Source organism: Elephas maximus, chromosome 5 (assembly GCF_024166365.1).
Source record: "Elephas maximus indicus isolate mEleMax1 chromosome 5, mEleMax1 primary haplotype, whole genome shotgun sequence".
Lineage (NCBI taxonomy): Eukaryota > Metazoa > Chordata > Mammalia > Proboscidea > Elephantidae > Elephas > Elephas maximus.
The window spans coordinates 164123279-164148655 of NC_064823.1; the positions used below are offsets into that span (position 1 = coordinate 164123279).

The following is a 25377-nucleotide window of genomic DNA, read 5'->3' on the forward strand; positions in this document are numbered from 1 at the left end:
GTGAGCCGTCTGCTGCGTTTCTACACCCCTTTCATTTCCAGACCTCTTTCTCATGTCTAGCTTTTTTGTTGTTGTTGTTGTTCAATTGCATTTTTTTCACGCACAGGCGTGATTGACTAACCTGAATGGTTTTGTCTTTGAGAGTTGAATGCTCTGGCTACTTTGATGTCCATCACAAGCCCATGTCGTTTCAACGCTTGGTGTTGTATACCTGCTCGGTGGTCCTGCCCGTTCCTAAGCACACTGAACCCCCTTTGATAATGAAGCCCCCCTGGTTCCTGAGCTCCTCGCTCTGCACTTGAGTAGTCCCTGGGCGGGGGCTGTGAGAGACAGAATGTGAAGTGATGTTAGGATGTATTGGAAGGGGGGTCTTTGCACACATTCAGTGTGTCTTCTTATTTCCTTATTGATTTTTGTTCTCCGAGGCTCGGATTGGAGGGCAGGACTCAGGTTAATTGAGGCTTTCAAGGCATGCATTTTGATTGCGATCATGTCAAGGTTGTTAGGTGGTTAGGTGCCATGGAGTCGATTTTCAACTCCTAGTGGCCCCATGTGACAGAGTAGAACTGCTCCACAGGGTTTTCTTTGCTGTAAGCTTTACGGCAGCAGATTGCCAGGTCTTTCTCTCACGGAGTGGCCGGGTGGGTTCGAATCGCCAACCTTTTGGTTAGCAGCCGAGCACTTAACCGTTGCACCACCAGGGCTCCTTCAAGGTTGAGGAGTTAGATATAGGTTAATAACCACAATAAGGGGCACAATTTGTGATGTAATAACTCTTCTCTCAGCCAGACTTTCAACTTAGTGATGGAAATGTGTGCGAAGGGACATGCTTGCTGAAGAGGAGGGAGTGAATTCTTGCTTCCTCTCTCCCCACTTTCCTTCCTGTCTGCCCCGTTTCCCTGGGGCCTTTCCTCCTCTTGTTCACGGGCAGTATCCTTTTTCCCAGGGCCCCTGCATCTGTGTTCGCCTGCCTGTGATGCTGTCCCCAGGCTGGGTCTTGTTCATCCTTCAGGTTTCGGCTGACACGTCACCTCCACGGAGAAGCTTTTCCTAATCCCGCAAATGCCTTCCCCTCCAGTGATTGTCTTTACAACCAGCCGACCCTGACTAACAGCAACCCCTGTGTCAGAGTAGAACTGCACTCCATAGGGTTTTCAATGGCTGATTTTTTAGAAGTAGGTCTCCAGGCCTTTCTTTCGAGGTACTGCTGGGTGGGCTGAAACCAACATTTGAGTCAGCAGCCGAGCTTGTTAACCATTTGCACCACCCAGGGACTCCATTCACTTTATACCACCCTGTTGGTTTCCGTTCAACTGAGTGCCTCCACTGTAGTCAGGAGTTACGTTGTTTATTTACTTGGTTACTGTCTACCTCTCCGTCATTAAATGTATGCCACGTGATACTGGAGCCTCGGCAGCTAGCAGAGCGCCTGAGTCGTGGTAGACACTCCACAGGTGTTTAGTGACCACACAAACCTAAGAGTGCCCAGGAGGCAACCCTGCTTGTGGGGTCTGGTGTCAGACAGCCCTGGGCTTAGGGATCGTTGGCAGGTGCCTCTGAGTCGGCTCTGGCAACCGTAAGTATAACTGAACTGAATGTTGCCCAGTCCTGTGCCATCCTCACAATTGTTGGCAGGTTTGAGCCCATTGGGGCAGCCACTGTGTCAACCCATCTCACTGAGGGTCTCCCTCTTTTTGTTGACCCTCTTCTTTACCAAGCATGATGTCTTTCTCCAACGCTTGGTCCCTCCTGATGACATGTCCAAAGTAAGCCAGCCAAAGTCTCGCTATCCTTGCTGCCAAGGAGCGTTCTGGCCGTACTTCCTCCAGGATGGGTTTGTTTGTTTGTCTGGCACCGCCATTTCAAAGCCCTGTGACTTGAGCGACCACATTGCTTATCTTCCCTGAGTTTCAGTTACTTCGTCTGCGAAACGAAGGTAATGCTGACATCTGTCTCAGGGAGCAGTGGTGGTGTTGTTAGTCGTCACAGAGCCCGCTCCGACTCGTGGCGACCCCACACGCAGCAGGGTGAAATCGTGATCTGTTCTGCACCATCTTCATGATCGTTGATATGCTCGAGTCCATTGTTGTCCCCGCTGTGTATTCTGAGTGCCTTCCAACATGGGAAACCCTGGCGGCATAGTGGTTAAGTGCTACGGTTGCTGACCAAAGGGTCAGCAGTTCGAATCCGCCAGGCGCCCGTTGGAAACTCTATGGGGCAGTTCTACTCTGTTCTGTAGGGTTGCTATGAGTCGGAATTGACTCGATGGCTCTGGGTTTGGTTTTTTTTTTTGGTTTCCAACATGGGTGCTCATCTTCTAGCACTGCATGGAACAAAGCTCTGTTGTGACCTATAAGGTTTTCATTGGCTGATTTTCATAAGAAGATTGCCAGGCCTTTCTTTCTAGTCTGTCTTAGCCTAGAAGCTCTGCTGAGATCTGCCTACCATGGGTGACCCTGCTGGTATTTGAAATACCACTGGGATAGCTTTCAGCATCACGCAAGCCACCAGTGACAAACAGGCAGGTGGGGGTGGGGGATTCGTAAGCCATGGTTAGCAGAATGCTTGGCTCATAAACACTCAATAAATCCTAACAATTTTGGTTGATAACACTTTAGCAGCTGCATGTAAAACTTCAGTGTTATGCCGAACAGTATTGCTTTCTGGTCATCGTGTAAGGTTCCAGCGCGCTGGCTGGCAGGGTTTCACCATTCCTGTCCTCACGTGGCGACCACGCTCGGAAGAGCTCTACGTCCCAGAAGGGGTTAACATAGCCGCTCCCTGGTGTATTTATTCCTAGGGGCTGGATGTGTTTTTGCGCAATTATAAGTGGTGTCTTTTAAAGATTATTATGGTTTTACCTTCTGATGGTAAGTTGTTGTCGTTGTTATGTGCCATCGAGTTGGTTCCGACTCATAGCAACCCTGTGTACCACAGAAGGAAACACTGCCGGGTCTTGCGCCATCCTCACAATCGTTGCTATGCTTCAGCCCATTGTTGCAGCCACTGTGTCAATCCGTGTTGTCGAGGGTCTTGCTCTTTTTCGCTGACCCTCTGCTTTACCAAGCATGATGTTCTAATGGCATATTACTGGTATATTAGAAATACCATTGAGTTTTTTTATCTGGCTGCTCTTTTATTAATGTTAATAGTTTATCTGTAGATTCTTTTGGAATTTTATTACCTGAGGGAGTGGCAGTTCTCCCCAGTGTGTACCCTTTGTATTTCCTTTTCTTGCCTTATTGCACTGGCTGGGACTCGTGATACAACGCTGCATCAGAGTGATCACGTGTGTGCTGGGAATCCTTGCTGTTCGTGAATTTCAAAGGGCAGGGTTTTGACATTCCACCGATAAAGTGTGATGTTTGTTGTAGAGTTTTTATAAGTACTCTCAGATTAAGAAGTTCTTTCTATTCCCGCATTGCTAAGAGTTTTTTGTTTTGTTTTGTTTTGTTTTCTAAGTGTAAATGGACGTTGAACTTTATCCAACATTTTTCTGCTTCGAAGTACCAGGATGATGCTACCCCCATCGAAGAATTTGGGGGCTCGGCAACGTGCCCTTTGCTGATCCTCTTTTACATATTTGATTTCTATTAATTTATACCCTTCAGGTTTTTCTTCCTTTTGCTTTCTATGGGTTCTGTCATTTCTGCTTTCATCTTCCAGTCTTTTGAGATGGATATTTAGCTCGTTGATTCTTTCCCTAATATATGCTTTTAAGCTGTAAATTCCTAAGTGGGCTTTAACGGTATCTCAAGGTTTTGGTATGTCATATTTTCATTGCCACTTATTTCACAATATTAATTTTCGTGTGGTCTTTTCCAGTGACTCATGAGTAATTTGAAAGTACAGTTGCTTAATTTCTGAACATGTGTGGTTTTCTAATTGTCATTTTTATTATTGATTTATGGTTTAATTGCCTTGTGGCAAGACAATATCCTGTCTATGATTTCACTAGTTGGAAATGTGTCGAGACTCGCTTTAGAGCCCAGCATGTTTCCATTTTTGTCAGTGTTCTGTGTGTGCACGAAGAGAATGTCATCGCTGGAATTGGTGCACTGTTCTATGCGTGTCTGTTAGGTCAAGTTTTTTAAGTGTACCGTTCAAATCTTCTTTCCCCCATGTACATGATTGGCAAACATTTTCTCTCTTTCTCTGGGTTTTCACTTTCTTGACGGTATGCTTTGAGCACAGGGGTTTTTAATTTTGAGGAAGCTCGGTTTATCTGTTTCCCTTTTGTTGCTTGCGCTTTTTTGTGCCGTATCTGAGAACCCACTGCCTAACCCAAGGTCCTGGATATTTACTGTTAGGTTTTTTTCCAAGAATTTTATAGTGTTAGCTCTTATATTTAAGTCATTGACCCATTTTGAGTTACTTTTTACAAATGGTAGGAAGTATGGGTCCAAGGTCATTCTTTTCCCAGTAGGTATCTACTTGTCCAAGGAGTCCTGGTGGCACAGTGGTTAAAGAGCTCGGCTGCTTACCAAAATGCTGACGGTTTGAACCCACCAGCAGCTCCTTGGGGGAAAGATATGGTGGTCTGCTTCTATGAAGATTATATACAGCCTTGGAAACCCTATGGCGGGGGGGCAGTTCTACTCTGTCCTGTAGGGACACCGTGGGTCAAAATCAACTCAACAGCCAACGGGTTCAGTGTAGTTTGGTATCCACTCGTCCCTACTGAAATAATTTGATTCTGCTTTCTTCTCTCATGCTTGGGGGTGTCAGCTATCTGATCAGAACCTGTGTTTTCTGAAGACCCTCCTGAAAGTTCGATGGCCATGAATTTCTGATGTTGAGTCTCCTCGGCCTTTTAGGCACACAACTCTAATATGTTGTATATCAATTTCCACTGTCACCAATGTCTCTAAAGCCCTTTAAAATTTACAAAGTAGAGTTTACTATGTAAACTCCAAAGTGTACCATCATTATCTCTTAAACCTCAGAACACCTACATGAACCAAAAATAGGAAAAACCGAATCCGTTGCTGTCGACTTGGTTCTGACTCATAGTGACCCTACAAGACAGAGTAGAGCTGCCCCATAGGGTTTCCAGGAAGCAGCTGGTAGATCTGAGCTGCTGACCTTTTGATTAGCAGCTGAGCTCTTAACCACTGCGCCACCAGGGCTCCCTCAGCTACATGAGGAAGGTGTTATTAGCAGTTTCATTTCATGGGTGAGATATTGAGTCTCAGGTAGGCGAAACGACACGGTGACCAACAAGCGGTGGAGCCAGGGCTTAACCTGGCCTCGAATTTCATTCTCGCTGTGTTGTGGTGTCTGACGACTGTGCTGTTTTCTCTTTTGTTCCTCACTGTTACGACCTCAGCACCATCCCTTCAGAAAGGGGGGAAATCGGGAGAATCTTGCTGCGGCCCTCGCTTGGTCCCATCCTCGGGCTTCCTGCTCCCGTCCTCTGCACTGTCCCGTGTAACTGTTCCTCCATGAAGACCCAGGAAGGCCACGCTAAGACTTAGCCTTTCCTCGTTTTCCCTCTGTCCTTACAGTGTGTTAAGTATGTTTTGCACAATAAAGTATGGCTCCCTTCGTAACGATACTGGTCTACCAGGAAGTCTTCCCCTGGATTTTAATATTTAACCACGACATGGCATCGAGTGAACAGTGTAGCTTACAGATGGACAGCTCAAAACAAAACTTGATCAAGATGTCAGATGCTGATGGAATGAAATAACCTTTTAATTCATCGGCTGTAAGATACTTACAGATGTGAGCCGCTTAGCTAATGATAGATTGACGCCTCCATTTGAGAATGGAAATCAGTGACGAGAATTTTGTTTTGGCATGTCCTGATTATTTCCTAAAAGGGTGGAAAAAACACATGGTCGGTTATGTTTTTTCTAGAGTTCGAATGGGTTTCATCATTCCATGTAATGTTTGCACTGATATTTTTGTTACATACAATAGTGATAAAAACCAAACCCAGTGCTGTTGAGTCGATTCCGACTCATAGTGACCCTACAGGACAGAGTAGAACTGCCCCACAGAGTTTCCAAGGAGCTCCTGGCTGATTTGAACCGCAGACCCTTTGGTTAGCAGCCGTAGCACTTAACCACTACACCACCAGGGTTTCCACGATAGTGTTAGGACCTAGGAAATCTTGATTAGAAATTAAAGTCACATGGCAAAACTAGTTTCACTCAATCGCTTATAGAATATTAGTTTTTTAAAGCTAGCGGAGTCTCGAGAGGGTCTGGATTCGCTTTTTCCAGACCCTGCCATTGGGTCAGCTGCCTGTCAGAAAGACCTTTTGATTTACAAAACAGATCCCCAGACCCCAGCGATTCACGTTCACTTAGGGACCTAAGACTTTTATGTGCTCTTTTCCCTTCATATCTGTTATTCTCTTTAAGATAAAAATGTTACAGGTATGGTTGAAACTTGCCTCCATATTTCATTCTTCTCTCTCCCTCCTCAAAGTTAATTTCCATCCTGAATTTAGTCTTTATTATTATCTCGGTGGCTTTTTAAAACATATTTTAACTCATGCATGTACCCACTGCTGTTGTCAGAGCTGCCTGGTCAGCTCAGACTCAGTTTTGGTAACTGTTTTGTGTGGACTTGTACCGCGTGTGTATTTTGTAGTTATTTGGTGCAGCAGCTTGTGATAGCAAAGTCGTTAGTCGTCATGATCAGATCTCCTATATATTTACACATTTGTTTGTCTGTTTGTTTTATTAGTTCCTGGAAGAAGGGCTGTGTTAATATCTACCACTATAAAAAAAAAATAGTTGTGGGTTTATCTAACTTTTTTCTGTCTATTTTTGCTTAATATATTGTGAGGCTATGTTATATGGTACTTACAAATTTTAAATTGTCATATCTTACCAGTAAGGTCCTTTGGTGGCAAAAAAGGTTGGCACTCAACTGCTAACCTATTGGTCAGCTGTTTGAACCCACCCAGGGTTACTGCAGAAGAAAAGCCCTGGCTATCTGCCTCTGTAAAGATTAAAAAAAAAAAAAAAAAAAAAAACTCCTTGCCACCGAGTCGATTCCAACTCATAGCAACCTTATAGGGCCAAGTAGAACTGCCCTACAGAGTTCCCAAAGAATGCCTGGTGGATTTGAACTGCTGACCTTTTGGTTAGCAGCCTTAGCACTTAACCACTACACCACCAAGGTTTCCATTTATGGCCAAGAAAACCCTATTTAGTAGTTCTGCTTTGTAACACGTGGGGTCAGCATCTTTCATGAGCGGAAATTGTTAAATCTGAAATTCAATATTCCAAGCTGTTCTTTTATAAGTCAGTGCTTTTTGCATCATGTTAAAAAAAAGCCCTGGCACGCTCCAAGTTGTAAAGCTAGCTCCTGTGTTTTCTTCTGGAAGCTCAGTGGTTCTGTCTCCTACTGATGGGTTTCTGATTTATCTCATGTTAACGTCTCTGTGTGGGATGAGACATAGGGTTGAGGTTCATTTTCTGCCATGAGGACACCCAGCTGCTCCGTTGTCAGTGGAATGACCTGACCGGGCGTGTGAGGGCCTGTATCTGCGCCCCCGTTCCGTCCCATCAGTCTGTTCACGTATTCTTATGCCAGTACCACATTCTCTTGGTTACTGCAGCTTTTACAGAGAGTCTTGAAGCCAGGTAGTGTGTGTCCTCCAACTCCGTTCCTGTTTTCTCAAAGTGATTTAAAACTTCATCATCACAGTCCTTATTTCATCTTGTAAAAGGCACATGGTTAGGATTGAAGTTGACTGTTTTAAAACTGAAGAACGACTATCATAAAAGGAACAACCCCAGTGAGCTGGGAGATGGTGTGTTGGAGGGAGGTGTGAGCGAGCCAGGAGTCAGGAATGCTGGACTGTATTCCTGGCGACGCCTGGAACGCACGCTGGTGTTGTGGGGAGGTCACCAGAACACCTAGCTGCCCGTTTGTCTATCAGATGGAAATCGTGTTGCTGTTAGTTGCTGCCAAGTTGGCTCCAACTCACGGCGACCCCATGTGTAGTCGTACAAAATGCTGCCTGGTCCTGCACCGTCTATCTTCACCATCTTTGATACGCTGGAGCCCGTTGTTGTGGCCACCGTGTATGTTGGGTGCCTTCCAACCTAGCGGGCTCCTCTTCCGGCGCTCCGTCAGACAATGCCCTGCTGTGACCCGTAGGTTTTTCACTGGCTGACTTTTGGAAGTAGGTCACCAGGCCTTTCTAACTACTCTTAGCCTGGAAGCTCTGCTGAGACCTGCCCACCGTGGGTGACCCTGCTGGTGTTTGCAATCCGCTGACATAGCTTCCAGCAGCACAGCAGCATGCAAGCCACCACAGTGTGACAAAGTGACAGTGGCAGAATGGAAATAGTATTTATCATAATTACCAAAAAATTTGAACGATAAAATTATATGAACGTATCTTTAGCACTGTAGTAAACAGTTGAAACATAATTGATATCAGTGTTGTCGTTTAGCTGCCATCGAGTCAGCTCTGACTTATGGCGTGCCCATGCATCACAGAACAAGAGGGTGCCCGGTCCTGCCTCAGCCTTGTCCTGCCCCGTGGTCTGTTTGGCTCTGTCGCTTTTGACTGTACGATTAGTTCCCCCACAAGATCCTTTTCCTGAGAACTCCACCAGCCCCCTGACATCACTTGTTTCCTAAAACAAACCACAAATCTTCCCTCAATAAACTGCTATCATCCCATAGTGCCCCGAACTTAGGTCCCGACGTCGAATACCCTGAAGCACGGCTTTGATGTAACAACTGGCCATCTTTTAACCAACTCACACATACCCCCCCCAAGCATGGGAGGCATGAGCGGGTTTACCAGGTCCCTGACTCTGCACATACTTCCGTGTGGGCGCTGCCGAGTGTGTTTCTGTCCTTTCCATCAGCCACTTGCCTTGCCAGCTGCCCTGGCCCAGACGAGCTGAGCGTGTGTGAGCGCAGATGCTGAGAACATGCTCTCTCTCCTCGGGGTCAAACAGGAGACAAGGGCCAGTGTTCCCAGAAACGGAGCGGTCAGGTTTCTGCAAGAATGTGCCGAGATGTGTTTCTGGAGCTGAGGGCTCGAGTTAAAGGCAAACAAAAATACCACAAAACACACAACAATTTGTTTTTGGAAGGGTTTTTCGATCCTGAATTTGGAGCCGGCCCTGCAGGATGCAGAGTGAACCGCTCCAGGAGCAGGCTCTTCACCAGGAGCTGTGAACGTTGTAGCCCTGTCCGCGTCCAGGCAGAGGACCAGAGCGACAAGGCTGGTGTTCGTTGGTTCGGAGTTGACTGCTGAGGTGCATCTGGCAGTAACAGGGTGGAGTAGAAAGGCTGTTCCAGGAAGATACCCTGATTTCTCTGTGGCTCGGTAAATACCAGGGCGTAAGGCCTGGCTTCCACTTACCGATCCTTTCAGTAGTGCCGTCTCTGTATCTTGGGCATGGTTGTTTACTCTGGGGGAGAAAAAGAGTCTCGCGGTGCCAGGACACCATGAGTTGTTCCCCAGCCTGGTCCCCGGCTCTGTCTGGGCCTCTTCTGGTTGCTGTCTGTCCGTCCCCTAGCTAAACAACATGGGGACGCATTATTCCCCACCAGAAATCTAAGTTCTCGCTGGGGAGACAAATGAATGATTCAAGGACAACACCCTACAGTTCATCTGTGTCCGATAGTCTAGGCCTTCAGGTATACAGGTTGGGTTTAACAGGAAAAGCTCCTCAGGAAAGCAGATATGCGAGTTAGCTCCAGTGGGTGGGTGACCTCGTGGGACCGACTTCAGTCCTTTTGTCAGGTCTTCAAACCTTTATACGGTGGCAAAACAAGGCCTGTCATGGTCCAGGGGAGAGAAAGTTCAGGGGGCGTCCACACGACCTCGAGAGTCTGCAGGCAGCCAGCAAGGAGTGGGGGTGCTGGTCCAGACATGGGTCATACTCCACATGCCCTGTGAGTGCTTTTCAGGTAGTGTGGTTGCCGTTCAGTGGTGCTGAGTCAGTTCTGACTCACCGCGACCCTGTGCACCGTGGAACGAGACACCGCCCGGTCCTGCACCATCCTCACAGTCGTTGCTGTGTTTGAGCCCATTGTTGCAGCCACTGTGCCAATCCATCTTGTTGAGGGTCTTTCTCTTTTTCACTGACCCTCTACTTTATCAAGCATGATGCCCTCCTTCAGGGACTGGTCCCTCCTGATAACTTGTCTAAAGTACATGAGACCAAGTCTCACCATCCTTGCTTCTAAGGAGCATTCTGGCTGTAGTTCTTCTAACACAGATTTCTTCGTTCTTTTGGCAGTCCATGGTATATTCATTATTCTTTGCCAACACCATAATTCAAAGGCATCAGTTCTTCAGTCTTCCTTATTCATTGTCCAGTTTTCACATGCGTATCAGGTGATTGAAAACACCATGGCTTGGGTCAGGCGCTCATTAGTCCTCAAAGTGACATCTTTGCTTTTTAACACTTTAAAGAGGTCTTTTGCAGCAGACTTGCCTAATGCAATATGTAGTTTGATTTCTTGACTGCTGCTTCCATGGATGTTGATTGTAGATCCAAGTAAAATGAAATTCTTGACAACTTTTTGGTCTAAGGGCTTCAGAAATCTGTGCAGAGGACTGAGGGAACTTTGCCATGAGACTCCACTTATCTGTGTGATGTCCTTCCTTTCTTTCTGTTTTTTATTCTTTTATAGAAAATCTCAAGGCCAACTATGTCTTTGTTCTTTTTCCTCAACCTGATTTCTTTTTAGCCGCTTTGCTATTGGGTGTTGGATGTTGGGAGCACCAATGTAAGCAAGGCACGGCCCCTTTGCGAGGCACGGCCCCTCCGGCCAACCCGAGCAGTAGAAGAAACAGGCTTGTACGTTTGCAATTCTGATGTCTGTGGGCAGGTGTACGATGGAGTGGGGGACAACACTGCTTCCTGAGCCGAATCACCCAGAAGGAGTCTACAGTTCTCTCCCAGGGCTGCTATAACGAAAGGCCACATGCTGGGTGGCTTTGAACAGCAGAAATGTGTTCCCTTCCAGGTCTGGAGGCGGGAAGCCTGAGACCAGGGTGTCTGTCAACAGCGTTGGCTCCTTCTGAGGTTCTGAGGGAGACTGCTCCTGCCTCTCTCCTGGCTTCTGGTGGCTCCCAGCATTCCTGGGCTGCAGCTATAGTGCCACATAGTGTCCTTCCTCTGTCTCCGTCTCTGTGTCTCTTCTCCTCTTTTATAGGGACCCTGCCTGGTCCTGTGTGAACTCACGTTACCTGATAACATCTGCAAAGACCCTATTTCCAACAAGGTCACATTCACGGGTACCAGAGTTAAGACTTTAGCTTATCTTTTGGGGGACACAATTCATTCCATGACTGAGTCCCATTTGGCTAAGAGAAAATGCGGGGCACACACCCCAGGAACAATGAACAGCGTCTTCAGAGTTCTGGAAGGGTGAGAAGGCACGTTATTTATTCATTCATCCAGTGAGCAGCTGAGAGCCCACTGTGTGCCGAGCTCTGCTCTAGGAACTGAGGATAGAGCAGCGTGAAAAAAAAAGAGAGAGAGAGAATCCCTGCCGTTATGGAGTTTATTCTCTAGTAAGGAGAGACAGGAAGTAAAACAAGGGAAGAAAGAAGGCGTCATCTTGGAGATAGGTGCAGGGTGGGGTGGGGACCACATTGCAATTCTGAATGAGGGTCAGGGAGGACCCTCCCTGACACTGGGGTGAAGACTTGAAGAGCTGAGAGGAGCGGTCAGGTAGAGGGAACAAAAAGCCAGAAGGTTCTGTGTTAAGAGCATGCCTGGTGGTTTCCAGAAGCGGCAGGAGCCCTGCCTGGCGGAACCCAAGCAAGGAGTGAGAGGAAGAAGAGGTCAGACTGGGGGGGAACATGGGCTGGGGGAGGCTCGCTCACAAAGGTCTTTGTGAGGACTTGGCTGTGTTCTGACTGAGATGTAAAGTCCCAGGGTTTTCATCAGCGAGACAGTGTAGTCTGAAGTGTGTTCCCAGAACCACCCTGCTAATGTGGGGAGAAAGCAACCAGGAGGTGTTGGTGGGAACAGGGCAGCCCTTCAGGAGCCTATTGCAGAGATCCAGGTCATGGTGGCTGGGACCAGGGTGGGGAAGGCAGAGTCAGTGAGGCAAGGTTTGATCTAGGTTATGTTGAAGACAGAACAACAGGATTTGCCAACAGGATTACGGCTTCTGAGGGGAACGGCGGGGAGTTAGCATGCTTGGAGTTTTGCAGGGAGTGGGGCCTGGGAGGTTGTGAGGGACTGAATGATCAGGGAAGGTAGACACGGCCAGCGATGGGGCTACACTCGAGGTGTTGTCAGTCCCGATAAGGAGCTCATCTGAGTGTCCTAGGTCTGATGTAACAAAGCACCACAAGGCAGGGGCTTTAAAGAATCAAACTTTATTGTCTCCCAGTTCTGGTGGCTGGAAGCCTGAGCTGAGGGTGTTAGCAGGGCCATGCTCTCTCTGTCGGCTCTAAGGAAGGACCCTCCTTGTCTCTTCCGGCTTCTGATAGCCTCGGCCGTTCCTTGGCTTGTAGATGGGTCTTCACAGGGTGTCTTCCCCTGTGCGTGATTCTGTTTCCGTGTCTGTCCTTGTCCTTTTTAAGGCCACCACTCAGAAGTGGTTAGGACCAACCCTACCACAGTATGACTTCTTTAACTTAACTGGTAACATCTTCAGAGAAATGCCCTGTTTCCAAACAACGTCATGTTCATAGGTGCAGAGGTTAGGGCTTCAAGCTGTCTTTTGGGGAGACACAATTCCACCCGTAAGAAGCTCGCCCTGAAGACAGCTCTGCATCTGACCGCTGCGTTTAGCTGCCCAGACTGTATATCCACCCCTCTCCTGAGCATGCCGTTCATGTAGTCCGTGCCAGGAATGCCCCCGAGCTCTAGCATGAGGACAGTGGGGAACCTTTTTACAGAGGGGAGTGTCAGATTGGAGTCTTAGGGAGAGCACGCTGACTGTAGAGTGTGTGAAGGACTGGAGGAGGCCAACTCTGAAGGTAATAAAATCCCATAGGAGGAGACATGGCGTCAGGGGCAGTTGTTCTGATTATGCACAATTAGCAAGGCAACATTCAAGAGCAGGACTGATTGTTAGTTAATTAAATCTGTCTTAGCTTCCTTCTCATATTCCAGGGCCTTTAGGGAGACAAGGTTCTAACTCACATATGAGAATTGCGAGCAGCATTGTTGTTAGTCACCATCTAGTTGGTGTCCACTCACGGCGCCCTTCTGTATGACAGAACCACACCTTGCCCAGTCCTGCGACATCTTCGTAATCGTTGGTATGTTTGAGTCCATTGTCGCAGCTGTCGCATCAGTCTGTGTCATGGAGGGTTTCCCTCGTTTTCACTGACTCTCTACTTTACCAACTATGATGTCCTTTTCTAATGATGGGTCTTTTCTGATGATATGGCCAAAGTAAACAAGCTGAAATCTTACCATCCTCACTTCTAAGGAACATTCTGGTTGTATTTCCTCTAAGACTGACTTGTTCCTTCTTCTGGCAGTTTGTGGTATGTTCAATATTCTTCACCAACACCATAATTCAAATGCATCTTCCTCTCTCTTCCTTTTTTGCTGTCCAGCTTCCACATGCATGTGAGAGGATTGAAAAGACCATGGCTTGGGTCAGAAGCACTTCAGTCATCAATATTAGACAGTATATAATTAAGTGTGATATTGCGTGGTGTGCACTGTAAATGCCATTGAGTTTTTTAAGTGTGAGATTGGTATGGAGTGAACATAAATGATACGTATCAGGCAGTGTTTCGGTGCTTTATGTTCGTTACCTCTGGGCTTGACAACAGTCTTACAGGTTTGGCCTTTTTGCCCTTATTTTACAGACAGGAAACAGATAAAGTGAGGTGGAGTGACTTGCCCCACATCACATGGCTAATGTGCGGCAGAGCCAGCACAGCCCCCCAGTGGGTTCTTTCCATTGTACCTTGATAAATACCTAGGTGTCTTAGTCATCCAGTGCTGCCATAACAGATATACCACAAGTGGATGGCTTTAACAAACAGAAATCTCTCACAGTCTGGGAGGCTAGAAGTCTGAATTCAAGGCACCAGCACCAGGAGAAGACTTTGTTTCTCTGTTGACTCTGGGGGAAGGTCCTTGTCATCAGTCTTCCCCTGGTCTAGGAGCTTCTCAGCTCAGGGACCCGGGGTCCAAAGTACACATTCTGCTCCTGGCTCTTCTTGCTTGGTGGTAATGAGGTCTCTCTCCTCTTTGCTTGATTCTCTCTTTTGTATCTCAAAAGAGATTTACTGAAGATACAACCTAATGCTATAGATTGAGTCCTACCTTGTTAACATCATAGAGGTTAGGATTTACAACACATGGGATAATCACATCAGATGACAAAATGGTGAACAACTACACAATACTGGGAATCATGGCCTAGCCAAGTTGACACACATTTTGGGAGGGCATAATTTCAATCCATAACACTAGGGAGGGCTTCATGAAGGGGGGTATTAAAAGATGACTAGGATGTGAATACATGGGAACAGTCTCCCCACTGCCTCTGGAATTGTTCTCTGTCTTTCTTACTTCCCTCACTGTTCCGGTACCCTGACTTAGAAATTCAGTAGGTTCTAGTGGCCTTCTAAATGGACTCTTGTTCCCTGGCACGCTTGTCTCCCATTCACTCAGGCTGACACAGAACCCACACGCTCACCCACCTAGTGCACAGCTCTGACCTCGTCGTTCCTGGCATGATGGCTTTCAGGTTCCCTGTTTGTCTGATTGACAACTGATGCAGTGGACTCACAGCGGGCTTCCGCTCTGACAACTCTGTCCTGAGTCGGTTCTGACATAAGCCGAATAATACCCCATTTAAAGTAAAAAAAAAACCAAACCATTACTACTGCCTTTGTTCTCAGTGGAGACAGTCCCTGGGTTACGAACAAGACCCTGAGAGTGTCTTTAAGAATTTGTCAGCAAGCCTGAACAGGTCCACACGTTTCTTACTGAGCCTTATTTTAGTGCGAAAAGGAGCCCTGGTGGCCCAGAGGTTAAACATTCAGCTCCTTACCAAAAGGTCGGCAGTTTGAAGCCACCGCTGCTCCTCGGAAACCCTGTGGGGCCGTTCTACTCCCTCCTATGCAGTCGCTATGGGTTGGAATTGACTCGACAGCAACGGGTTTTTGATCAGTGCAAGAAGAGGCTGGACGCCTTTTCAGTGATGTAAAAGCCGCGTGAGCAGCGAGTGAAGGTGATCGTGGTGAAGAGTTGGTTGTGAGTTGAGGTTGGTTCACTCGTTTCCAAGTGAGGACAGATTTACGGAGCATTAAAGGACAAGTAGCAGTTGTCGGTAAATTGGACGTTCATAACCCAGGGACTGCCTGTCTCCCTATAAATTGGATCTTTGTCTTTGGGGATTGGAAACATTATATCCGAGAGTGATGACACCGGCAAGTTACGTGCTGTGACATTGTATGTACTACGTGTTACTAACGGTAAGATGTACAAAAACCCCACAAGAATGGACGCTCGAAACTGCCCTTTGTCATAACTCGAACACATCATAAGTCGGGGACTACCTGTGATTAGGGCTGTATCCACCCGAGTAGGGGCACGTCCTTCTGTTAGGTTCCTGAACGAAATGTCAGCCTCACCACCTGCCGCCAACTCACGGGTGACCACAGGGTAGATGTGATGAAGTGGCTCAAACCCTGACCTGTCTGTGGACTGGTCTCTCTCACTGAACTGGGGTCTGTGCTTTGTTCCTGAGAACTATTTACGTCTCCCTCATGAAAACCATTTGCTGTTGCCTTGCCAAAGGCGGAGATATAACCCTAGACACGCGCACACACACACACACGCACATGTACACATACACACATGCCCATGTACACGCACACGTGTGCCCATGTACACACACACATGCACACACATGCATACACACACACACGTACACACACGCACATGCACGCACACACATGCACACACGCGCACATGCACATACACATGCACACACACATGCACACACATACACGCATGCATGCAAACACGCACGCACACACACATGCACATGCACACATGCACATGCACACAGATGCACACACATGCACACGCACGCATACACAAGTGCACACACATGCACACGCACGCACACACATGCACACGCACACACACACATGCAAGTGCCCGGTAGGAGCAATTGGAACAGTGCTGCCAAAGTACCTTGTCAGTCCTTCTCCCACCAAAGCTCTGAGTTTTGAAAAAATGCTTTTGCCAAAGATCAGAGGTTTTTGCAGGTTCCGTCTGTGAGGTTCAGCCTTTTAGTGGCTGAAGGACCTGTGATGTTCAGGTTTGTTCGTACAATGGAAACACGTTTTCGTTTGCTGAAAGCTACACTCCTGGGAAAAGAGCTGGAGTTTCCTTACTGCCTCTCGTGGGAGAAGCTCTGGGCTGGATATTCGCATTTGGGTTGCCATTTGGGTTTCAGAGCATCTCTCTGAGGCTTTATTTTGTCCATTATGTAGATGGGTACAGTGAGACTCAAAGGCTACATTGCATACGTAGCAAATGGTAGAGCTGGGATTTAGACCCAGGTCTGGAGGCACAAAAGCCTTCTCATTGTATTACTTCTTCTTGAGAGAAAAGACGAAAGGTCCCAGCGTTTGTGGAACTTAGGTACAGATGTGCCTTGTCGGCTGAAGCAGATACTGGCCCTGGCGTGCGTGAGGGGTAAAAACATAGTATGCAAAAGCAGAGGGCAGAGTCCCCCTTCCGCGCAGAGACCCGGTTTGCTTCCTGGCCAGTCCACCTCGTGCACAGCTGCCACCTGCCTGTCTGTGGACGCTTGTGTGTTGCTGTGATGCCGAAGAGGTTCCAGCAGAGCTTCCAGACTGAGACAGGCTAGGAAGAAAGGCCGGGTGATCCACTGCCATAAACCAGCCAGTGAAAACCCTGTGGAGAGCAATGGTCCCTTCCTGTCGTACACGGCGTAGCCACGAGATAGGGACCGACAAGATGGCAGCGAACAGTAACAACAACAACAACACACAAAGGAGTGAAATTAGCATGAAACTGAGAGAAAGGAAGAGAGACGTAAACATTTTGCCCTTTCAATAGACTCAGAAGGTGTCAGTCACCAAACAGAGCTCCAAATTTGGCATGCCTTCGACCTCAGCATCACCGGAGGCAAAAATATTGCAGCAAGCTCTGTGTTTTTTTCTTTCCTTTCTTTTTCAATTTCAAATGTAGACATGGCTTTGTTATGTTTTCCTAGAATAGCTGAGCTCTGAGCAACAAAATGGCCGGAAACATGATCCCGGTCCCCAGGCGGGCCTTGGACCTAATCCCAACACCAGTTGGGAGTCACGTGAACGTGGATGTCTGTTGAGATCATATTTTAAATTGCTGCACAGATATCTGGGACTTTTGGTGTTTCTCTTTAGCCCAGAAAGAGCTTGGGTTGAACTCGCATTGCTGCCAAGTTCCAAAAAGAATCAAAGACACTTGGAAGGATTTGCCTGCCAAGTTTTCTGTGACAAGAGCTTAAGTTCCACAAACGCTGGGACCTTGCCTGTCCTGTTTACTGCAGGTCCTGGTGGCCAGGACTGAGCCTGGTGCATTGCAAGAGTTCTCGCGTTATCGAAGGAAAAAACACACGACTGTGTAGGGGACGGTTGTGAACCTTAGTAGCTAGAGTCAGTGTGTACACACTGACAATTCCCGTGTATATACGTTGTCGCTGTCAGGTGCTGTACAATTAGCCCTGACTCACGGTGACCCCACACACAACAACACAAAGTGCTGCCTTGTCCTGTGCCATCCCCATGATCACTTGTGATGGGATCATGGTGATTGTCTTAGTCACCTAGTGCTGCTATAACAGAAATACCACAGTGGATGGTGTCTCAGTCACCTAGTGCTGCTGTAACAGAAATACCACAGTGGATGGTGTCTCAGTCACCTAGTGCTGCTATAACAGAAATACCACAGCGGATGGTGTCTCAGTCACCTAGTGCTGCTATAACAGAAATACCACAGCGGACGGTGTCTCAGTCACCTGGTGCGGCTATAACAGAAATATCACAGTGGATGGTGTCTCAGTCACCTTGTGCTGCTATAACAGAAATACCACAGTGGATGGTGTCTCAGTCACCTAGTGCTGCTATAACAGAAATACCACAGTGGATGGTGTCTCAGTCACCTAGTGCTGCTGTAACAGAAATACCACAGTGGATGGTGTCTCAGTCACCTTGTGCTGCTATAACAGAAATACCACAGTGGATGGTGTCTCAGTCACCTTGTGCTGCTATAACAGAAATACCACAGTGGATGGTGTCTCAGTCACCTAGTGCTGCTATAACAGAAATACCACAGCAGACGGTGTCTCAGTCACCTGGTGCGGCTATAACAGAAATACCACAGCGGATGGTGTCTCAGTCACCTTGTGCTGCTATAACAGAAATACCACAGTGGATGGTGTCTCAGTCACCTAGTGCTGCTATAACAGAAATACCACAGTGGATGGTGTCTCAGTCACCTAGTGCTGCTGTAACAGAAATACCACAGTGGATGGTGTCTCAGTCACCTTGTGCTGCTATAACAGAAATACCACAGTGGATGGTGTCTCAGTCACCTAGTGCTGCTGTAACAGAAATACCACAGTGGATGGTGTCTCAGTCACCTTGTGCTGCTATAACAGAAATACCACAGTGGATGGTGTCTCAGTCACCTAGTGCTGCTGTAGCAGAAATACCACAGTGGAGGGTGTCTCAGTCACCTAGTGCTGCTATAACAGAAATACCACAGTGGATGGTGTCTCAGTCACCTAGTGCTGCTGTAACAGAAATACCACAGTGGATGGTGTCTCAGTCACCTAGTGCTGCTATAACAGACATACCACAGTGGATGGTGTTTCAGTCACCTAGTGCTGCTATAACAGAAATACCACAGTGGAGGGTGCCTCAGTCACCTAGTGCTGCTGTAACAGAAATACCACAGTGGATGGTGTCTCAGTCACCTAGTGCTGCTGTAACAGAAATACCACAGTGGATGGTGCCTTAGTCACCTAGTGCTGCTATAACAGAAATACCACAAGTGGATGGTGTCTTAGTCACCTAGTGCTGCTATAACAGAAATACCACAGTGGAGGGTGCCTTAGTCACCTAGTGCTGCTGTAACAGAAATACCACAGTGGAGGGTGCCTCAGTCACCTAGTGCTGCTGTAACAGAAATACCACAGTGGAGGGTGCCTCAGTCACCTAGTGCTGCTGTAACAGAAATACCACAGTGGAGGGTGCCTTAGTCACCTAGTGCTGCTGTAACAGAAATACCACAGTGGAGGGTGCCTCAGTCACCTAGTGCTGCTATAACAGAAATACCACAGTGGATGGTGTCTCAGTCACCTAGTGCTGCTGTAACAGAAATACCACAGTGGATGGTGTCTCAGTCACGTAGTGCTGCTGTAACAGAAATACCACAGTGGATGGTGTCTCAGTCACCTAGTGCTGCTATAACAGAAATACCACAGTGGAGGGTGTCTCAGTCACCTAGTGCTGCTATAACAGAAATACCACAAGTGGATGGTGTCTCAGTCACCTAGTGCTGCTATAACAGAAATACCACAGTGGATGGTGTCTTAGTCACCTAGCGCTGCTATAACAGATATACCACAAGTGGATGGTGTCTTAGCCACCTAGTGCTGCTGTAACAGAAATACCACAGGGGATGGTGTCTCAGTCACCTAGTGCTGCTATAACAGAAATACCACAGTGGATGGTGTCTCAGTCACCTAGTGCTGCTGTAAGAGAAATACCACAGTGGATGGTGTCTCAGTCACGTAGTGCTGCTGTAACAGAAATACCACAGTGGAGGGTGTCTCAGTCACCTAGTGCTGCTGTAACAGAAATACCACAGTGGATGGTGTCTCAGTCACCTAGTGCTGCTGTAACAGAAATACCACAGTGGATGGTGTCTCAGTCACCTAGTGCTGCTGTGACAGAAATACCATAGTGGATGGTGTCTTAGTCACCTGGTGCTGCTATAACAGAAATACCACAGTGGATGGTGTCTCAGTCACCTAGTGCTGCTATAACAGAAATATCACAGTGGATGGCTTCAACAAACAGAAGTTTATTCTCTCACAGCCTAGTGGGCTAGAAGTCCAAATTCAGAGCGCCAGCTCCAGGGGAAAGCTTTCCCTCTTCAGCTCCGGAGGAAGGTTCTTGTCATCAATCTTCTCCAGCCTAGGAGCTTCTCAGCGCAGGGGCCCAGGGTCCAAAGTACGGCTGTGCTCCTGGCACTACTTTCTTGATGGTACGAGGTCCCCTTGTCTCCCTTCTTGCTTCTCTTTTATATCTCAAAAGAGATTGACTTAAAACACAACCTGATTTTGTAGATTGAGTCCCGCCGCGTTAACATCATAGACTTATAGGAGGATTTAGAACACACAGGATATCACATCAGATGACAAAATGTTGGACAATCATACTCTGGGAGTGACGGCCCAGCCAAGTTGACACACACTTCGGGGGGACACAGTTCAATCCATAACGGTAATCCACTAGGTCTCATTGGCTGGTTTACGGAAATAGCAGGGGTGGCCACTGCTCGGAGTTCAGACGCAAGACCCTAGCACGCCATGGGTGGCTGTGGTGCTGCTGGAGAGAAGTGAGCAGATGTGGGCAATTCTGGAGGAAGGATCAGACCTCGCTCATGGGCGTGAAGGGAGGGGAGACCCCTGGAGGACTCCTGGAAGATTTAAGTTCTTAGCAACCGGGTGCCTGGTGGTGCCACAGAGGTTAGGGGATGACCGGGAGAGAAATGACCCAGTGGGAGAGAAGCCAAGCAGACAGTCAGAGCTCGAAATGAATTTGCGCGTTGGGGAGAGGTGATGCTTCAAGCCACAGACAGGATGAGTTCACTGAGGGAGCAGGTCAGGCAAAGAGCAGAGACTGAGGATAAAGACCAAGAGCCGTCTGCACTCAGGGGCAGAGTCAAGGAGAAAAGCTGGTGTGAAGGGGTGTTGCACCCCACTGGACCAGCAACAGTAGTAGCTCCAAGGGGCACAGGTTGAATTCTGAAAAAAGAGGTGGAAAAAGCCAGGTTGATGAGATCTAGCTTTATTAAGGAATTTGCAGCCAGAGGTCGGCACCAAGAAACCTGATATGGACAGCACTTCACCCAGGTAGAGGTCCGCGCACAGTAGTGAGGGGTGGAGGTATGTATGCCCAGTGCTGACATGCAAGGGTACGTGCAGGGGACCAGGAAAAGACAGCTAACCTATGATGGATGAGGTTGTTTTGTACTAGTTGTTAGGTGTCGTCGAGTCGGTTCCAACTCATAGCGACCCGGCGTACAACAGAATTAAACGCTGCCTGGTCCTGCGCCACCCTCACGATCATCGTTATGCTCGAGCCCATTGTTGTATCCGCTGTGTCAGCCCATCTCATTGAGGGTCTTCCTCTTTTTAGCTGACTCTGTTCTTTACCAAGCCTGATGTCCTTCTCCAGGGACTGACTGGTCCTTCCTGATAAAATATGTCCAAAGTATGTGAGACAAACCCTTGCCATCCTTGCTTCTAATGAACGTTCTGGCTGTATTCCAAGACAGACTTGTCCGTTCTCCTGGCGGTCCACGGTACATTCAATACTCTTCACCAACACCCCAATTCAAAGGCATCAATTCTTCTTCGGTCTTCCTTATTCCTTGTCCAGCTTTCACGTGCGTATGATGCGATTGAAAATACCGTAGCTTGGGTCAGCTGCACTTTAGTTTTCAAAGTGAAATCTTTGCTTTTGAACAATTTAAAGAGGTCTTTTGCAGTGGATTTGCCCAATGCAATATGTCCTTTGATTTCTTGACTGCTGCTTCCATGGGCGTTGATTATGGATCCAAGTAAAATGAAATCCTTGACATGTTCAAAGATTTTCTCTGTTTATCATGATGCTGCTTATTGGTCCAGTTGTGAAGATTTTTGTTTTCTTTTTGTTGAGGTGTAACCCATATCGGTGTTTTCAATCATCTCATATGCATGTGAAAGCTGGACTGTGAATAAGGAAGACCGAAGAAGAACTGATGTCTTTGAATTGTGGTGCTGGCGAAGAATATTGAATATACCATGGACCGCCAGAAGAATGGACAAATCTGTCTTGGAAGCAATACAGCTAAAATGCTCTTTAGAAGCAAGGATGGTGACACTTTGTCTCACATACTTTGGACATGTTATCAGGAGGGACCAGGCCCTGGAGAAGGACATCCTGCTTGGTAGCGGGTCAGCGAAAAAGAAGAAGACCCTCAACGAGATGGTCTGACACAGTGGCTACAACAAGCTGTTCAAACATAGCAACGATTGTGAGGATGGCTCAGGACCAGGCAGCGCTTCATTCTACTGTACATCGGGTCGCTATGAGTCAGACTTGTCTCCACAGCTAGTGATCTCAGCAATCCACACTGAAGGCTGCGGTCTTGATCTTCGTCAGTAAGTGCTTCCAGTCCTCTTCACTTTCAGCAAGCAAGGCTGTGTCATCTGCATAACGCAGGTTGTTAATGAGTCTTCCTCCAATCCTGATGCCCCCTTCTTCTTCATAGAGTCCAGCTTCTTGGATTATTTGCTCAGCATACAGGTTGAATAAGTATGGTGAAAGGATACGGCCCTGATACACACCTTTCCTGACTTTAAACCAATCAGCATCCCCTTGTTCTGTCTGAGCAACTGCCTCTTGGTCTAAGTAAAGGTTCCTCATGAGCATCATTAAGTGTTCTGGAATTCCCATCTTTGCAAGGTTATCAATAATTTGTTATGATCCACACAGTTGAATGCCTTTGCGTAGTCAATAAAACACAGGTAAATATCCTTCTGGTATTCCCTGCTCTCGGCCAAGATCCATCTGACATCAGCAATGATTTCCCTGGTTCCACGTCCTCTTTTGAATCCAGCCTGAATTTCTGGCAGTTCCCTGTTGATGTATGCTGCACCCATTTTTGAATATCTTCAGCAAAACTTTACTTGCATGTGATACTAATGATATTGTTCAATAATTTCCACATTCTGTTGAATCATCTTTCTTTGAAATAGGCATAAATATGAATCTCTTCCAGTCGGTTGGCCAAGTAGCTGTCTTCCATATTTCTTGTCATGAACGATTGAGCACCTCCAGCGCCACATCCATTTGTTGAATCATCTCAGTTGGTATTCTGTCAAATCTTGGGACCTTGTCTTTTGTCAACGCCTCCAGTGCAGCTTGGACCTCTTCCTTTAGTACCGTCAGCTCTTGATCACATGCTGCCTCCTGAAATGGTTGAACGTTGACCAGTTCCTTCTGGTGCAGTGAGAATGCCTGTTGCACATACTCACCAGCGTTTGGTGTTGTCAGGGTTTGGGATTTTAGCCATTCTGATGGGTGCGTGGTGGTGCAGGCAGTCCCTGGGTTACACCATCTGACTAACGGACAGCTCATACTTAGGAGCAGTTAAATGCAATGGTCCTTATTAATGAACGCACACACTACTCTGTGATGCTCATGAAAACATTGCATAGTTTGGAAGTGTTTCTGAAGTGTTTTATATGCATCCAAAGCCAAACCTGTTGCTGTCAAGTCGATTCCAACTCATAGCAACCCTATAGGACGGAGTAGAACTGCCCCACAGGGTTTCCAAGGAGCACCTGGTGGATTCGAACAGCCAACCATATACTCAGACAAACGTTTGACTAACTGACGCTAACTAAGAACTACATGCACCTGTTCTGACTTACCTACAAATTCAGCTTGGAGACAGACTCAGGAACGGATGTTGTTATAGCCTGGGGGTTGCCTGTATCTCCTTGCTGTTTTGACTGTCCTTCTATTTTTTGCCCCTATAGAATTTTTATTCACGAAATAGACCACTGGGACCCAAGGCCTTATAATAACTGATTGCACAGTCTGTTCTAGGCACTGTTTTCAGGGATTTAAACTTCAGAAGGTCGATCCTAGTGCATGTTAGGACTCCCTGGTGGTGGAAACAGTTAACACACTCAGCTGCTAACTGAAAAGTTGGTAGTTGAAACCCACCCACTGGTACTGAGGAAGAAAGACCTGGTGACCTGCTTCTCAAAAAGTCAGCCGTTGAAAACCCTGTGGAGCACAGTTCTAGTGTGACGTACTTGGGGTTACTGTGAGCTGGAGTTTACTGAACAGCTGCTGGTGTGTTTTTTTCGTTTTTTCTTTAACTAGTGCATCTGTGTTTTGGGGATGGGGACACTGAAGCACAGAGCCATTAGTTAATTACTGTAATCCAGGCAAGAGCCCAGATGCAACCCAGGCGTTGTGGCTCCAAGCTCACACTCTTGAGTCCAGTGCTGCTTTGCCTCCAGAACGTGAGCCCTATGGCTCCCCGACCTGATGTGCACCATGGTTTCTCACTGTGTTTCTGTGCCATCCTGTCCCCTCACCTGGCCACAGCTCTACCTAACCTGGCTTTTGCCACCCCGCCCCCCATGGCCTGTCTCTGTCACCTCTTGCCACACAGTCCCTGGCTTCCTGCTCCTAGACACCTCACCCCGACCGTGGGCCCTTCGCTCCCTCGTCCCCTCTGCCCGGGACCCTTTCCCACCTGTTCCTCCTGTGGCCTCACCCTCTGATCATGCAGCTCAGAGCGACTTCATCCCAGCGTGGCCGTCTGGAATGGCTGCCCACCTTTCTGTCAAGATGCCCCTTTTCTTCTGTGTAGCGCTTACTGCTGTCTGAATCGTTTTTGGGGGGGATATATTCATTGAGGGGTGATAGTCATTATTTATGAATGTAGGCAAGTGGTGGCACAAACAGGAGGCACTCAGCTAATAACCGAAAGGCTGGTGGTTTGAATTCACCCAGAGGTTCCTCGGAAGAAAGGCCTGACAATCTACTTCGGAACAGTCACAGCCACTGGGAACCCTGGGGAGCAGGTCTACTCTGAAATGTGTCAGGTCACCGTGAATTGGAATCAACTCAACAAATGATTTGTTTTTTAAAGGTGCCCTGGTAGTGCAACAGTTAAGCACTCAACTGCTAAATGAAAGGTTGGCGGTTCAAACCCACCCAGCAGCTTCACGGGAGAAAGGCTGGTGATCTGTTTCTGTAAAGATTACAGCCTAGAAAACCCTATGGGGCAGTTCTACTCTGTCCTGTAGGGTCACTAGGGGCCGGAATTGACTTGACCGTACACAAGACAACAGCCTGGCTGTATCAGTGTTTCTGGGGTGGGAGCTCCACCCCGTATGTGTTGTTCCCTGCTGGGTCCACAAGACTCATCTGTACCCGGAACCTAATACGCATTTGGCGAATGAATGAGTGAGCACACAAACATGCGAATACACGCATCCTGGAACTTAGCACCAGGTGCTTGGAGCCCACGGGTTTTCCCACCCCCTGTATTATCTCTTCCCAGCTCACCTGGGGGCTAGACCCTTTATTTGTCTCTGCCTTTGGTGTGCTCAAACCTGTCTATGCTCATT

At 47.6% G+C, this 25377-nt stretch overlaps 2 protein-coding genes across 9 annotated transcripts in view; both read left to right on the top strand.

Annotated features, from left to right (window-relative positions):
- AFAP1 (actin filament associated protein 1) overlaps nt 1–25377 on the top strand; it is a 198420-nt gene that overhangs the window by 98157 nt on the left and 74886 nt on the right. The window lies entirely within an intron of this gene.
- Nucleotides 7–25373, top strand: LOC126077392 (putative uncharacterized protein DDB_G0290521). 3 transcript variants are annotated; one of them, XM_049886719.1, is made up of 2 exons: nt 7–18972; nt 19022–25373. In XM_049886719.1, the coding sequence occupies exon 1, from the start codon at nt 17805–17807 to the stop codon at nt 18966–18968; it is 1164 nt and encodes a 387-aa protein (XP_049742676.1). In that variant the 5' UTR covers nt 7–17804; the 3' UTR covers nt 18969–18972; nt 19022–25373. The 3 variants fall into 3 exon arrangements, with proteins under 3 accessions (XP_049742676.1, XP_049742677.1, XP_049742678.1); XM_049886720.1 differs by having other exon boundaries at nt 19214–25373; XM_049886721.1 differs by having other exon boundaries at nt 19262–25373.

Bases quoted from the DNA above. Each gene is read 5' to 3' on its own strand.
- LOC126077392 (XM_049886719.1), top strand. From the start codon at position 17,805: ATGGTGTCTCAGTCACCTAGTGCTGCTGTAACAGAAATACCACAGTGG.